The sequence below is a fragment of the Heliangelus exortis genome, chromosome 1 (genome assembly GCF_036169615.1).
Source record: "Heliangelus exortis chromosome 1, bHelExo1.hap1, whole genome shotgun sequence".
NCBI classification, from domain to species: domain Eukaryota; kingdom Metazoa; phylum Chordata; class Aves; order Apodiformes; family Trochilidae; genus Heliangelus; species Heliangelus exortis.
Genome location: NC_092422.1, coordinates 164,534,854 through 164,549,670, shown reverse-complemented (window position 1 = coordinate 164,549,670; position 14,817 = coordinate 164,534,854). Strand labels below are relative to the sequence as shown.

General features: G+C 39.4%; 1 protein-coding gene across 3 annotated transcripts in view; it reads left to right on the top strand.

Annotated features, from left to right (window-relative positions):
* Positions 1-14,817, top strand: part of SRGAP1 (SLIT-ROBO Rho GTPase activating protein 1) — a 143,033-nt gene that overhangs the window by 105,123 nt on the left and 23,093 nt on the right. Inside the window, exons 11-15 of one of the 3 annotated variants that reach the window (XM_071733496.1) lie at positions 2,171-2,198; positions 4,670-4,772; positions 8,241-8,301; positions 8,484-8,561; positions 10,063-10,197. In XM_071733496.1, coding sequence (XP_071589597.1) covers positions 2,171-2,198; positions 4,670-4,772; positions 8,241-8,301; positions 8,484-8,561; positions 10,063-10,197 — 405 coding nt within the window. Of the gene's footprint in view, positions 1-2,170; positions 2,199-4,669; positions 4,773-5,289; positions 5,324-8,240; positions 8,302-8,483; positions 8,562-10,062; positions 10,198-14,817 lie in introns of all 3 variants that reach the window. The other 2 variants (XM_071733497.1, XR_011723898.1) reach the window with 2 other exon arrangements.

Here is a 14,817-nt window from a genome sequence, read left to right as displayed (position 1 = left end):
ATCAAGTAATGCAAGGCAGAATGCGGGAAGGAGGAGAGGATTGTCTGAACTGCAATTTTTCTTTTGGCACTCTCCCTTGCTTTTATTCCAATCTGTGCAGTGTAAGGATACAGGCTAAATAAATCCAGATTCCAGTTTGGTGTCGACAATGTTGACAGTATTTGGCTTCTGTTCCTCTTCATCACCTGCCTACTGCAGTCTGTTGGTGTTTATGGACACAGCAGATACCTAATCAGGATCTGCACAAGGGAGATAGAGTGCTCTGTGCTGAGTCTGCATCTACACATTTGGAAAAGTAAATGAGAAATACTCTAATGAAATTAATACTAAACATAGGAAGTACAATGATACTCGTATTTATTCTGACTCAAGGCTCATCTGTTGAATAAAGAAATCAAAGGGAAATGCAAAAAAGAGAATAAGCAGTGCTAAAAGAAATAGCCCCTGTATCCCAGATAGTTTTTGCCTTAATCTGTTAAATATTAGAGACTTGTTTAAAATCCTCCAGATTCAGTATTTCTAACAATTTTGTTTCATTAGGATTCATTATTGAGATTCTTAGTCTCAGTGACCTTCACTTGGTTACATGAGTAGGGAGAAGTCCCTGGCTTACCCTTTTTCTGTCATAGGTTATTTGTCCTCTTTTTCACTTCTCGAAAATAGATGGCAACAATCTTTACAGGTTTTATTACTGCCAGAGATTTTCTCTAGAGATTATTCTTTGTCCCACCTTCCATGGTGATCTCCACTATTCTGGTACTGCAAAACATATTCTCAGATTAGGGTTTTCAGAACTGTGCAGTATTTCAGATGCACCTGGACATTGCCACATAATAAGATGTTTTGCGTATCACTGTTTTTCATTGTTTCTGCAGCCTGACAAAACTTTTTGGTGTCACTTTCAGACTGAGCAGTTATTTAGAACTAGCCCAAGTGATGTTCAGAGTGATGCTCAGACTCAGTATAATTATCTGTAATTCTTCTAGATGCATAGGTGTTTAATTCTTTCTTCCCTGATATCTTACTTGAACTGGTTAATACTGAATTTCATTTGTCATTGTGTGTCTGGTTCATTAATATGGTTAAACCCCTCTGAAGGGCTTCACAGTTTTGTCAGTTTTGATACAAAAGTATTTCAGTCATCTGGACAATATTCTGCCTCCTTAGCTGCTGTGATCTCCCTAAGACAGTAGTAAATGTGTTATGTATTATATAAATGGTCCAAATGGGGAGGCTTAATGACCATTACACTTCTGTCAAGATAAAAAAAGACCATTTAATTCCAATCAGTTTCCCTGTTCTTCATTAGTTTTTGATCAATGACAATATTTTGCCACTCAATCCATGGCTGTTTAGTTACTGTAGTCACCCATTGTGAAGAAACTTCCCAGAGGGCTTTGAAAATCTAAATAAGTTAATTCAACTGATTGTGCTTTATCCAGTATTTTACTGATATCTTCAAAGCATTCTAATAAATTAATAGGGCACAATCTCCCTTTGGGAAAACTGGGATAGCTGCAACTTACCACGCCATGGTCTTTCCACTGTTTCATTAGTTTTCTTTTCATCTTGACTTGCTGGTCTGTTGTTGGGCAAAGGTTACCCAGGAACCTTTCAGGACTCTGGTATTTGCTTCTTGAGAATTCTCCACAGCTCCTTGCAGTGTTTCCTGGTGGTAGGGTTGTTTGGGTTTTGGTTTTTTTTTCCTGCAATACACAGACAAAAGAGAGGAAAGAATCTTTCACCAGCAAGCCATTGGCATCTAGAACTCTGCATCTTCAGCACTGAACAGGTTTAAGCACAAGGCCTAAGGGGATATGTAATGTAATCTAATCTTGGTGCAGCTCTATTTCCATGCTGATTAACCACAAAAACACATGAGCACAAACAAAAGATAATGTTTGGAGTTTTACTTCAAATTATTTACCTTATCGAGACTCTTGAGTCTATGGGAAGACTGCTTAAAAGTTGTTCCATAACATGGTTTGTGTTTGTATTTTAAATGTAAGTGTGGAGGTGGTAGATAACCACAAAACCCTGATTATTGTATATCTTTTGGTGGGAACATGAAAGTTAAGATTAAAAGTAATTTACCAAACATAATTTGGGTACAAAAAAAGTCTACCTAAGGCCTACAAATTATTGTTTCCTGTTTATTGAACTTTTCTAGGTCACAGAGCTGAGTACATGACAACAAGGTAAGATATTTTTATTTGATTTGATTTAGAGTTATGAATGTAATAAAATCTTAAAACTTACAAATTTTATAATGCATTCATGAGGTTATCTAAAAATGTTGCTGCTGCTGTTGGTATATAAATTGTATACAGGCCCTGTGCATTACAACATTCAGCATTTCTGTTTCTGTGTGTTGATGGTTAAAGGACCACACTCTTCATCTTCCTCCTTCTTGAGAGCTGCTTACGCCAGTGTCAAGCTGGGAGATTCTTAGAAATATTTGTGAATCACACATCAGATTTGGAAGTTGCGGGGACTTTTTGGTGACAGAAATGTTTTTCATGTTCTAGAGATACCTCGTCTCTCACAGTTTGTAATTTAACTTCAGAAGAAATTTATACATGGATGAATTTAGGGGATAGGATGCATCTTTGATAATCTAGTTCTGAACAGGAATATCTGCCTCCCCCAGCATCCACATGTTTGATACTTAAATGAGTGCACATATTCACAGAAGAGAAGGGATACATTGTTAGATTACCCTGCTTTTTGCAGCACATACTTTTTAAGCTGTGTAATGCCACACCTGCAGTGCTGCCCCCAGACATAAACGCAGACAAGGACTCAGCAGCCCCCAGGCTGTCAGACAGTGGAGGGCAATGGATTTGCAGCTGCTGCCTGTGTGTATCACTGCTACACACAGCACCATTCCTGTCCTGTCCTGGTCACTCCCCAGCAGGAACATCCAGCTCAGCATTCCCAGTCTCACCATTCCCTTCTCTTTCGTGCAATACATCTTTGTTCAATACGTTGTCTTTCTCCTTTTTGCTTCCTGTACAGTGGCCTTTCCATCACCTCTCATCTTTGAATTTAAAAAATAAAAATAAGAAACAAATTCTTGCTCTCTCAGCTAAGAAGTTTGGACCCAGTTCTGGCTCTGCCTTCACTTGACCACTTAGTATAAGTTCTGCCTGGCCCCCATATTCCTGGAGACATCTCTACAAACTTCTGCCTTTCTTCCACCACTGCATGGTCCATTTTAATTTTGTGAAGCTGGGCTTACTCACTTCTTTCCTTGTATGATCCCAGTTGAAAAGTAGTAAAAAAATCAGAGCATTCTTCCAAATTGCTGACGTTAGTTTTGAGACCCGAGGCTTTAACTTTGCCCCCAGATGGTACCAGGAATGCATGGAGGTCAGCAAGCTTATATCTGAAAAAATGTTCTTTCTTGATTCCAAAGCAGATGACTCATCAGGCTCCCATCATCTTAAATTCCCTCTCTATGAGCAGCCAAAATAAGAGGATGGATTTAGGCAATAAAGTGGGGGAATGGCTTGAAGCTGTTACCTCCTGTCTGCCCACAGCTGGTCCCCTCAAGAAAGAGACTCTGAGAGAGCAGGGCCCTCCCATCTGTTCCTCAGCACCAGTTCCCCTGCTTCAGCTGGGATCTGCCCATTGCCCCAAGGTTCACTTCAGTTTGTAGACCAAAAGACATGCAAATGTTAAACTGTAGAAGGGAAAAGGGTATCTTTAAAGAGGAGTTTTAAATAGGTCATACCCAAAGAGACCAAAGTCTCATCACTTAATGTTCTATGCATTATTGTTCCACACAGTCTCCACCATTTGATTTTCTTGCTAATTCTTGAAAAACCCATAGAAACATAAACCCATAGGACCCATAAAACCCATAGGACTGCTGATGCAGAGGAGCTGAGGAAGCTGTTGGCATGCAGGGTGCCCTGAAATTCACAAATTAAATTGTGACTCGGAGAACAATATTTCCTGTAATCTCTTCCAGTGGTAGTCACTGCATGTGTCACATTCTAGGTAAATGATTTGCAGACCAAATTTTTGTGTCTTATTTTTGGTTTATGGTGCCTTTGTTTATTTGTTTCAACTTGATAATATGCTTTTAATTCCTTTAGCTAATTTGCAAGGTGTTTCTATTCTTGTGTGAAGATGCTGATGGGTGGATGTGGAAGGCTAAAGCTGTTTAACCTCCCTGACTCTAGTTGAAAATGCAAACAGTTTCATTTTGGAGTATTTGAGGAGTGTGCTGAGCAGCTTTAATTCACATTTGAATCTTCTACAGCATGAAGCAACTTTTCTGCTTGATGAGAGGTGCTTCGAGTGGCCTATGACTGGCGGGATGAATTCCAGTGGTTGCTGCAAATTTCATGCATGACTGCAACAAAAAAAGCCATTCCGATTGTGCAGTGTTTGGAATAAATGTATATTGTAAAACTTCAAAGCAGGGATTCATAAGGAATGTCAATATTTACCTTTAAGTAATGCCTTTTTAATGTGGTGGTTCTCCACTCTTTAATCACTGTTACACTTGAATTTGATGGAAAGTCTTTATTTTATGGAAAGTACCCTGTTTATTTCTCCCTTTACAATGTTCTTTTGTTTTGCCATGAGCTTGCAGACATTTCATTTTGTTGTGTGACTTAATTCTACCTTGCTCAGTAATCATATTCCCTTCCCTTAGGCCTCCAAATCTTCCCCCTAAGCCCCAGAAACACAGGAAGCCCAGACCCCAATCACAGTGTAATGCTAAGTTGTTTAATGGTGATTTGGAGTCATTCATCAAGGTACTGGCACCAGCCACCCCCCTCACCCCCCGTGGCTGATCTCAACACTTCTTGCAATAATGGTCCCCACCTCACATCAGCTGAGGCTGATCATTATGTTTAAGTCTGTCCTGGGGCTCTTTTCTTTCCCAGTTGATCAATATAATACTTCCTGAAGTCAGAGGGAAAGAGGGTGATTAATTTCTCACGTTAGCCTCCCCACCATTTTGTTTATCAAGTAGGGATAGTATTGGCAGCCTGGTTTTATTAGGGAACATCGTGTTCCTTCTTCATCATGTAGAAGATAGGATGTAGTGGTGCATCCCACAGCTGAGCACAATTTCCTGCTTGCCATTTTTGTTACATTCAGTTTTCAGAGCCTGTGGAGAAGCAGTATTGCCATGGGTTTGGTTTCCTGTGACTTTAGGAATTTATTATATTGTGTGAAATTGTGATCAACGCTATTCTGGATCTTGTATCTTTGCTGTGTTTACTATCTTCTTCTTTCTCATACTTTTATTTCTAATAATGCTTCTAGCCGAGGCCGAAGGAACTCTCACACGAGACATCAGGTATAGTTCTGGTGACAAGAGAACCATCTCTGCCTCACTTTCGGATTGCATTCATGCCTGGGCCAAAATTAGCTCTCTCAAAGACCTGAAGGGAAAGGTTTGCATTAAGAAATGAATGTACAAGTACAGCAGGCAAAACAGCCACAGCACAACTCCAGAGTCATTGTAGTCTTAAATGATGAATATTTTATTCTTCATTAACAAGCACCTGCCCTTCGCAGTGAATTAGTGCCTCTGGACACGATCTGACAGAGCTAAAGAGAAAAAATCTTTAAAAAAAAAGTTACTATATATGCATTGAATCAAAATCCTGACTTTGAATGGTGCAACTTAGCCAGCAGCACATGTTTTGAAGAACGAATTCTGTGCTCAGTGGCACCATACCATTTTAGCTGTCTTTGAACAGAGCTTTTGGTCACCCTCAGTACAGCTATAGGGAAAACTTATTGCACAGCTGATGCTGTGAGTTGTGGAGACTTTCAGGAAATACATCACATGGTGCAGGAGGTTGGTATCATGAACAGTTTCTTGCTCAAGGATAAATGCAAGCAAAGAAGCAGAAACTCCCACAATAAAAAAAACCCTGGATTACAGAAGCACAGAGCTGATTGAGGGAAGTACCACCCTGTCATTTTGCCTCACAGAGGGTTGTGCTACATGGCAGTGTGGGTGGCAGGGTTTACTTGCCAGTGGAGAGTCCTACATAGTTACTTTTTCAAAAGGTACAAGGAAAAGAAAGCCTTATGACAGATTTGCCAGTGTGGGAACTAACCAAGGAAAACATCCCTGGCCACAGACCATGTCATTCCTGATAGAAATGAGTCATTTCATTAGGCACAAAAAGATAACAGGTTATAAAATACAGCAGCACTCAAAAAAAGTTGCATTTTTTTACATTTTTTAATAATACAAAATGACAATTAGTCTCAATCATACATTTACAGACTACACACATCGGATTAAATTCACAGCAGCAGTAGGGTCACTGTTCTTGACATTTTACCAACACAGATGGTTACTTCAAAATATTTTCCTATCATTAGACCCAAAATCCAAAGCTTTTAGTTTAGGCCATTTCAGGGAATTAATTAAATAAAAAGTTGTGCATGGTTCTGAACAGATTCTCCAAAACCAGGTATGAAAGTGATTTGTTTTCTTTATGATTTCTTACTGCAAACAGTATCTTTTCCAAGATTTTACAATCTTTGCATGAACCAGTGTACTAACAGGAGCTATGGGTGCATGTTGTGCATGTTTTCTAATAATCAGCTTTTTGAAGAGCCAAGCTGCTCACTATTTCAGGTTTTAGCAACTGACCTGTTCCATGCAAGTTTTTTTATTCAGTTTACTGAATCATGACACAACCCAAAGAGAAAATGCTCATCCAGACATTACTAGTTCTTGGCTAGTTAGTCTTTGCTAGGTTTTAAATTAAAAGACAAACAACCCACAATTTAAATAGCATAATTAACAGTACAGTTTTGTGTGCACCTCACTAAAACAGCATGGAGTACAAAGAAAATCAGGAGTTAGGTTATCTTGGGAAGTCCACTGTTCCGTTGCTTCACCGTGTGTTATTTTCCAAACTTTTTTTTTTAGTAGTTAGCTTTTCTTCTACTTGGGCTTAATTAATAAATTTCCCCTAATTTATCATGAAAATGAAGGACTAGTCTGTAAGAAGAAGTATGTATTCTGAGTTAAAGGTGCTTTTGAAATCATGGCTTTGTAATACAGACTGGTATATTAAATTTTCAAATGAATCAGTCCAAATGAAAAGTCTGAGTCCTTACATATTTGAAATTCATTTGGAAAGAAAAATTATAGCCTCCAAGACAAGAATTTAAAAGGTACCTATTATTTATGAAACAGTAATTTTTCCAGTAGAAGCACCAATCTTTCTAAATAATTTTTAATCTCAAGATTTGTGTCTTTAATAGATACTGGAAGACGTGTAGTCATTAATGTGTTTGAGTTAAACAATCCATTTTTTAAAGTGCCAAAAGGTACAGAGGACAGACTGAGACAGTACTTTTGGAAAATCAGCAGTTTAAACCAAAAAGAACTCACTGAAAATTAGTGCATAGTCATCTTTTGGCCCTGCCATCACAAGCATTTTTTTCTCTTCCATTAAAACACCACTACACAGCTGAAGATGTAGCTGTAGACCTTCTCCTGTGTCATGGCAGAGCCCAGGACCTTGGATTCCTGAGTCCTGCCAGTCCCAGCTGGGGAGGTGCAGGCTGTGATTTCCCTCTCCAGTGCCTATGGAAGAGGCAGGTGAATAATCTGCTTAGCTTCAAAAAGCTGCAGTTCACCAGAGAGTGTATTACTAGCAGTAATGCAGCCTGAAATAGTGTGCTAGGCCATCATCTGCCCTGTGTTAGGACATGCAAATCATCAGAATATGCAGAAGTGCTTAGGTCCATGTAGGATTAGGAATTGGTCCATGTAGCATTAGGAATTGATCCACGTAGGATCTTCTCCACCAGGAAAAAAAGGTAAGTAAGATTCAGAGAGATCCTCTTTATAATGAATTATTATTCTTAGTAATAAACTTGTTAACAGGCAAATTCACTGCTTTAACTCATTTTGCTTCAAAAATCTAAAACCCATGCATGAGTTTAGATGTCACATACAGTGTTAGCCAGAGACAGTAGCAGAGGTGGAGAATAAAGTCTCTGAATTTTCCAATTCAATTATTTTAATGAAGAATCTTAATCTCTTCTCTTCACCTGTTATTTTCTCCCCCTCCCTGAGTGGGAAGAGAACTCTGTTAGAAACTATATGATTTCTTACGTGGTTTTTTGCCAGCACTGTATGTCCATCAGGATTGACCAAGAAAATTAATTTTCACATTCAGTAGGGAGGATTCCTCTTTCAGGTCTGCAGTTCATGCTTTCTGCTCTTGTTTTTCCAGGATTCGGGACAAGTCATTCCTCTCATTGTGGAAAGCTGCATCAGATTTATCAATTTATATGGTAAGCTCTGGTATACAATGTCTTTTCATTATTGCCCTGACTTTTTTGTGTATCTTTTGCATCATGCACCACCACAGCTTTTTTTTTTTTTTTTTTTTTTTTTTTTTTTTTTTTAGAGATTAAGAGTTTTTTAAATTAAAACTAGATTCATTTCACACCACTGTCTTCCATCTTCCCTGCAGGTCTTCAGCATCAGGGAATTTTTAGAGTGTCTGGTTCTCAGGTGGAAGTCAATGATATTAAGAATTCATTTGAGAGAGGTAATTGCATCTTCATTTATTTGAGCACCTTAATATCTGACATTTAAAAATCTTTTAAATTCTAATTACTTCCTTGTCTCTTTCTTGTTTGTACTTTGTGTATCACACCTAAAACTTTGCACTGTCATATGCTTAAAGATGGAGTATAATGATGTCAGGTGAACATTTTCCCCATTATGTCGTGGGAACTTGAGGCTGGTTTTCATTTTGTTTAGGGAAGGCCTATGGCTCTTGAATCAGCTGTAAACTTCAGTCTTTTATTAATGATAAACTGCAAGTAATAGTTCATTTTAGAAAGAAAAGAAAGACTGTATTTTTTTAAATGGATTCAAGAGACTACTTAATGCAACTTGAGAACGCTGTTACTTGATCTTCTGGAATACAAGTGCTCAGCTTCCTGGTGTCTCTGCCAAAATAGCATCACAATCAGGGACAAAACAGTCTGCCAAAGGGTTGTTACATTATCAGTCACTGTTTTCATTCCCGAAGGAAACTTCAGCCTCAGTAGAGGAATAATGGGAAAGATCCCAGGAAGTAGGTACGGCTTCTCAAACACCCAGCATGTGCTCTGCTAGGGGAGCCAGTATCCAGCAATCACCCCCTAATTGGGTTAAAAAAATAGGAGTTACAAATCTTTTTTTTTAATCTTACATTCTCTTTTGTTGGGTTTTAGAAGCTATTTTTAATTCTCAGGAAAACCTTTTGCAGGTCATCTGCTAATGCAAAAACCCTTGGAGCAATAAGTCCCGTGACTAAATCATGAAAAAAATATGCACAGTACTTTTGTCCCTCCCCATGATTAGTTATATATCTTCTTAAACCTGATCTTGTCTTTGACAAGATACATGAAGCAGCTGTTTTTACATGCTAAGTGAAGTCACAAACTCCCATTCTCTACCTTTTAAATTTGCCATATTGCTAACTGCTTCTCCTAGCTTCTGTTGTTCTGGAAGATACAGACATTTTGAAGTGTTTCAAAATAAAAATTAAGGCTTTAAAATTACACATAGTTCAGTCACGGCCTTTAGGTTTTCAGTTCCCATAGAGTGTTTTCACAAAACGCTTGCACATATTCCTGAATTTCTCAGTTTTTAAGAATGAAGACAGATTTATAATTCAAAGAGTTATCTTACTATATTTCCTTTATGTAAGCTTTTCCTTTATGTAAGAACAGTTTGAGAAACCCTATTCAACTAAGAACATTTGACTTTTTTATTTTAAGAACTGTAAATCATAACATGTCCATAGTTAGTTGGAAGTGCAGGACCTAAGAGATCACTAGGTTATGTAATTTAAAGGAAGGTTTATTTAGGCTGCCAGTTTTAGTATAATCATAGCCTAGGATTTCTAAACCAGTGTTTATTATCTTACTTGAATGCTTGCATTGCCACCTCCCACACACTAAAAACAAAAAACCCCAAAAATGCCACTCACTTATAAAAATGTTGCATGTAAGAATGCTCCTGCATCTGTGTTTCATTTGCTTTATTTACTTTTTAAGGTGAAAATCCTTTGGCAGATGACCAAAGTAACCATGACATTAACTCAGTTGCTGGAGTACTGAAGCTCTATTTCCGAGGGCTGGAAAATCCTGTCTTTCCTAAGGAAAGATTTAATGATCTTATTTCTTGCATCAGTAAGTATGAATCTCTGGTTCTTTCTCAATAGAATTTTACTTTCATATATACAGTAGCAGCCTGAAAAAAAGAGCTAACTTCACAGATTTTTCTGAGATGATTTTTTGGCCATCTGTAACAGTCTGGTCAGTTATTAGTCATACTTGCAGCTGTGGTTGTTCCCCTTTTCCAGTGGGATTAATTTGCAGTACAACTCTTTGTTTAGTAGGACAGGAAGAATATATTTTGGTATACAAGAGATAGTTAAATTTAAACGCATTACTATTATTTTCCCCTGAGTACTGGGGCAGACAGAAGGGGATGAAGTCATGACCATGCAAAGAGAGTACATTACTTTTCCACGAAGGTTTTCATGCCCTGCAGCTTGGGGTCAGTGCTGGTGAATAAGTAACCAACTGCTTGATGTTGTGTGGTTCTGCACCTTTGCTGTGCTCAGATTAAAGCCCCCAACCAGGAAAATCCTGCAGTGTAGGAGCAGAGGGGAGCAGCTGAGTGTTATCAGCAGAAGAGCCCACTCTGCCTTCCCACACACAGCCATGACCAGACTGTAATGTGATGCTTTGGAGGAGCGTGGCATGGGTCTGTGCACTGCTGCTGGTTGTAGCCTGGCACAGAGAGGATGTAGGAATTTAGGAAAATCTCAGTGGATGAGTGAATTGCTCTGGCACGCACAAAACCTCTTCCAGCTAGCAGATGCCCGCAGGTGTTGAGGAGGGGTGAGGCCAAGCCAGGCATCAGTAGGCTTACTGTTCCCTCTTAGCCCATTAGCCCATTAGTCAGAGGTGCAAGCTTTGCAGAAGAATTCCCACCTTTCAACCTTTCCTTAGGAACTTAGACTGGGTTGCTTTAGCAAAGGGGTCTCAGCCCAGCAGTCAGGACTGTGGTTTGATGTGTGCACAGTGTCCTGGGCTGGCCATCAGATGGGCTTTTGTGCTCCCTGCCAGGGTGAACCCAATGCATGTTGTTTCCTTCCTGGATAGGAAGGATTGCAGTAATAACACTTGGGGGTTACAAAGACATGGATTGCCATCTCCAGGTTTATGTGCAACACTCTGTGTTTCTTTTTTGGCTGGGTTTTCTGCAGCTGTTGCTCTTTACACACTCAGTGGTACTGAGGAGTCCTGGAGGACCTCAAAACTGCAGTTTAACATTCTGAACCCTGATGGTAAGGAGGACATAGGCTATTTAGGGAGCATACTCTTCATTCAGCTGTAGCTAACTGTGGTGCCACAGCCCAAGAAATGTCTTCGAGTCATAGAACCTGAAATCTAAAAAGGGATCATTTTGACCGAGTTATTTTCTTCATGACAGGAATCATGGAGCTTTACCTCATAGTCCTGCACTGATTTCCATAACTTCTGGATGAATTAAAGCATGTCTGCTGGAAAATGTTATTGATTTAATGGCTTCAGTTGACAGAAAACCTACCGCACTCTTGGAGGAGCAGTTCTAATGATTAATTGCTTTCATTGTTAACCATTTGTACCAGATTTCCTTTTCAAAATTTCTGCTGTCAGATTTTGCCCATTGGATTTCTTTCTTTTTTTTTTTTTTTTTTTTTTTTTTTACTAAGCATAAAGAAAAATAGAATTAGTGGCTCTTATATGTGGAGGTAGTATTGCATTCTGCTATGTTTAAGAGCTGTAAAAAGAATTGTAAAACAGCAAGAATGAATATTCAGCTTACAGAGATTACAAATGAGGGCTTTGGAGGTGCAAAAATATTTGTCCAAAACGACCTTTTAAATGTGTTCCAAGAAGAGGATTTCAGAGAGTTTCTGCTTACCATTGAACCATCTGGAGACAGGATGGGGTATTTGAAAACAGGGACACAAGCTCAGTGGACTGAGTACGCTCACATGGCACTTATGCGGGCAGTAGAGATTCCCCAACATCTCAGGACATCACTGTCTGAGAGGAATCCAGTTCATTTATTCCAGAGTAGTCATTTGTGATTAAGAACTTCAAGGCAAATGGCACTGAATACTACATCACTAGTTCTAGGCCTTGGCTTCCTTAGAATGTGTCCAGCTATTGTATGTTCCAAGTGAGAAGTGGATTCTTTTCTTGCAAAAGAGTTGACAAGCTTTTTTTAAAATCATAGTATCATCCAGCAGAGCTGAAATCAGTAACAACCAATAGCCTGGAAAAGAGTCACTGCTTTTCCCAGCCACTTGTTTAAATGGGACAGTTATTGAGAAAGAAGTGTTGCCATCTGATTGCAGTTTAGGCCAGCTGTTCACTCAGGCTGTGGTAGGGCTGGATTATCATCTCCACAACAGCCTGTCAAAACGAGGTGTAATGACTGAGTAGTTCTGCTAGGTTTGACTTCTACTGTTGCTCTTCCACAAGAAAGCAGAGGATCTTCTTCCTCCTAATATACAGTGAGAGTCACAGATCTGTTTCTGGCAGGTTTTGGAGGAAACCGAGGGAGGATGATTTTGTTGTTGTGTGATTTGGTTTCCACAAGGTTATAGAATCATAGAATTGGCTGGGTTGGAAGTGACCTCAGAGATCATCAAGTCCAACCCTTGATCCACTACCGCTGCAGTTACCAGACCATGGCACTGAGTGCCACATCCAGTCTCTTTTTAAGTATCTCCAGGGATGGAGAATCCACCACTTCCCGGGGCAGCCCATTCCAATGTCTGATCACCCTCCCAGTAAAGAAATTCTTTCTAATGTCCAACCTAAACCTCCCCTGGCACAACTTGAGACCGTGCCCTCTTGTCTTGCTGAGAGTTGCCTGGGAAAAGAGACCAGCCCCCCCCTGGCTACCCCCTCCTTTCAGGGAGTTGTAGAGAGTGATGAGGTCTCCTCTGAGCCTCCTCTTCTCCAGGATTATCTTTTGGGGCACTCTAAAATAGCATGTCAGTGCCCTCTTTCAGCAGAGGGAGGGGAGAGAAGTTTGAAACATGGCTAAAAGGATAAAAGGGTTTTTGTCCTTAAGCACATTGGTGTACGTTTAGTTTATGTTATTGCAGTGGCTGTTCTGAATGGGGTGTGAGCAGGGAAGAAGCTTCTGCACCCACAGCCAGCCCCAGAACCACATGCTGGGAACAGTGTTCTGCATCTTCTGATTATCTGAGAAGCCTGAGGTGAAGCTTTTTTCCAGCTGTGTACCTAGTCTATGTGCTTTATTGAGTGGCCCATTACTCCCAGGGAATAAGATGTTTTTTTTTTTAAAAAAAAAAAACAAGCATTTGAGAATATAGTACCTGTCACTGCTTAGTGTAAACAACACCTTTGTGGTACATCCTATCAAAAATTGCCTGTCTCAAAGACACTCTTCCATTGCTGCCTTTTAACCTTAATGCTCTGTATATCTTGCAAAAAAGGAAGATACTCTTAGGCAAGCTTATTCTCCCACTTCAGACTTTGAACATATCACAGTTGTATCAGTCTCTTCCTGTGCTCACGTGGCCTCTCATGTTAAGTCTGTTGGTCTGCATGCTAAGATGAGCAGGCTCCCTTTTCTCTGTGGGAATACACATTACTGTAATTTCTTTCCAATTGCAAAGTCCAAAAAGCTTTCACATTTTTAATTTAGAAAGTTTAAATACTCTTAATTAATATTGTATTCACTATCTGATAAACAGTGAGGAAAGAAATAAGTATTAAATTGTTTTCAAATAGTTATTTCAAGACAAATGTCAGTGTGGGTTTTTTAATCACTGGCAGAAATTGTTATAAAAGGAGGGAGGAGGGAGAAAGCAAATTCATAAAGTTAATGTTCACATAAAATTGTAAAAGGTCAGAATGTCACACATTTTATATGGAAATGGAATGTTGCCAGTGAAAAAATCCTTGAAACTGAAGTACTTAGTTATGGATGTCAAACATAACTGAGGCTACAGCTGCAAAATGAACCTTTCCTCAGTCAAGTCACTGAGGAATTCCTTTGCATTTATGCATATATTTCCAAATGAAATAGAGCATTGTGATTTAATGCTTTCCCTTTTGCAAATACAGCACAAAATGACTGTGACTTTTAGGCCAATTTGTACTAATTAGACTCACGAGAACAATGTTATTCTGTTTGGGCTTATGAACTGGTTCAGATAAAATTTGGGCTAAATTATGAGTTCTCCAGAGCAAGCAGGAAAGATAGAACAGAACGTAAAGAATCCATCTGATTATGGGCCATAATTCCATGTTCTCAGCAAAAAGAGTGGCTCCTATTGCAGCCACCAGCACTCAAGAGTCCAGAGGGTAAAACAAGATGGGGGAAAGGAAGGAGAGGTGCCCTCTACTTCTTTCCTGCCTCTTTGTAGAAACAGCTTGGGCCAAACACAGGCAAAATATTTGTAACAGGAGCTACTTGTAGGCAGAGGGTACCAAATCTGTGCTCAGGGCTGGCCATACTTCACCTTTACTGCTGGGGAACATTCCTGGTGTGTGAGTTTTTAGAAACATGAATCACTTCTGCATGCATGGCTGTGTAGGGCAGCAGCAGACACAGCTACCCAGACAGCTTAGATTCTGCTCAGGTGATTATAATTCTTCTTGGTTTCATCTCCCTTCCCTTAAATTTGATATGCTAAGATGCCAGGATTGGTGAAATACATCTTTTTTTCCTTTCTGATTTTCATCATTTCAGTCCCTGGCTTCTAGCGGTGT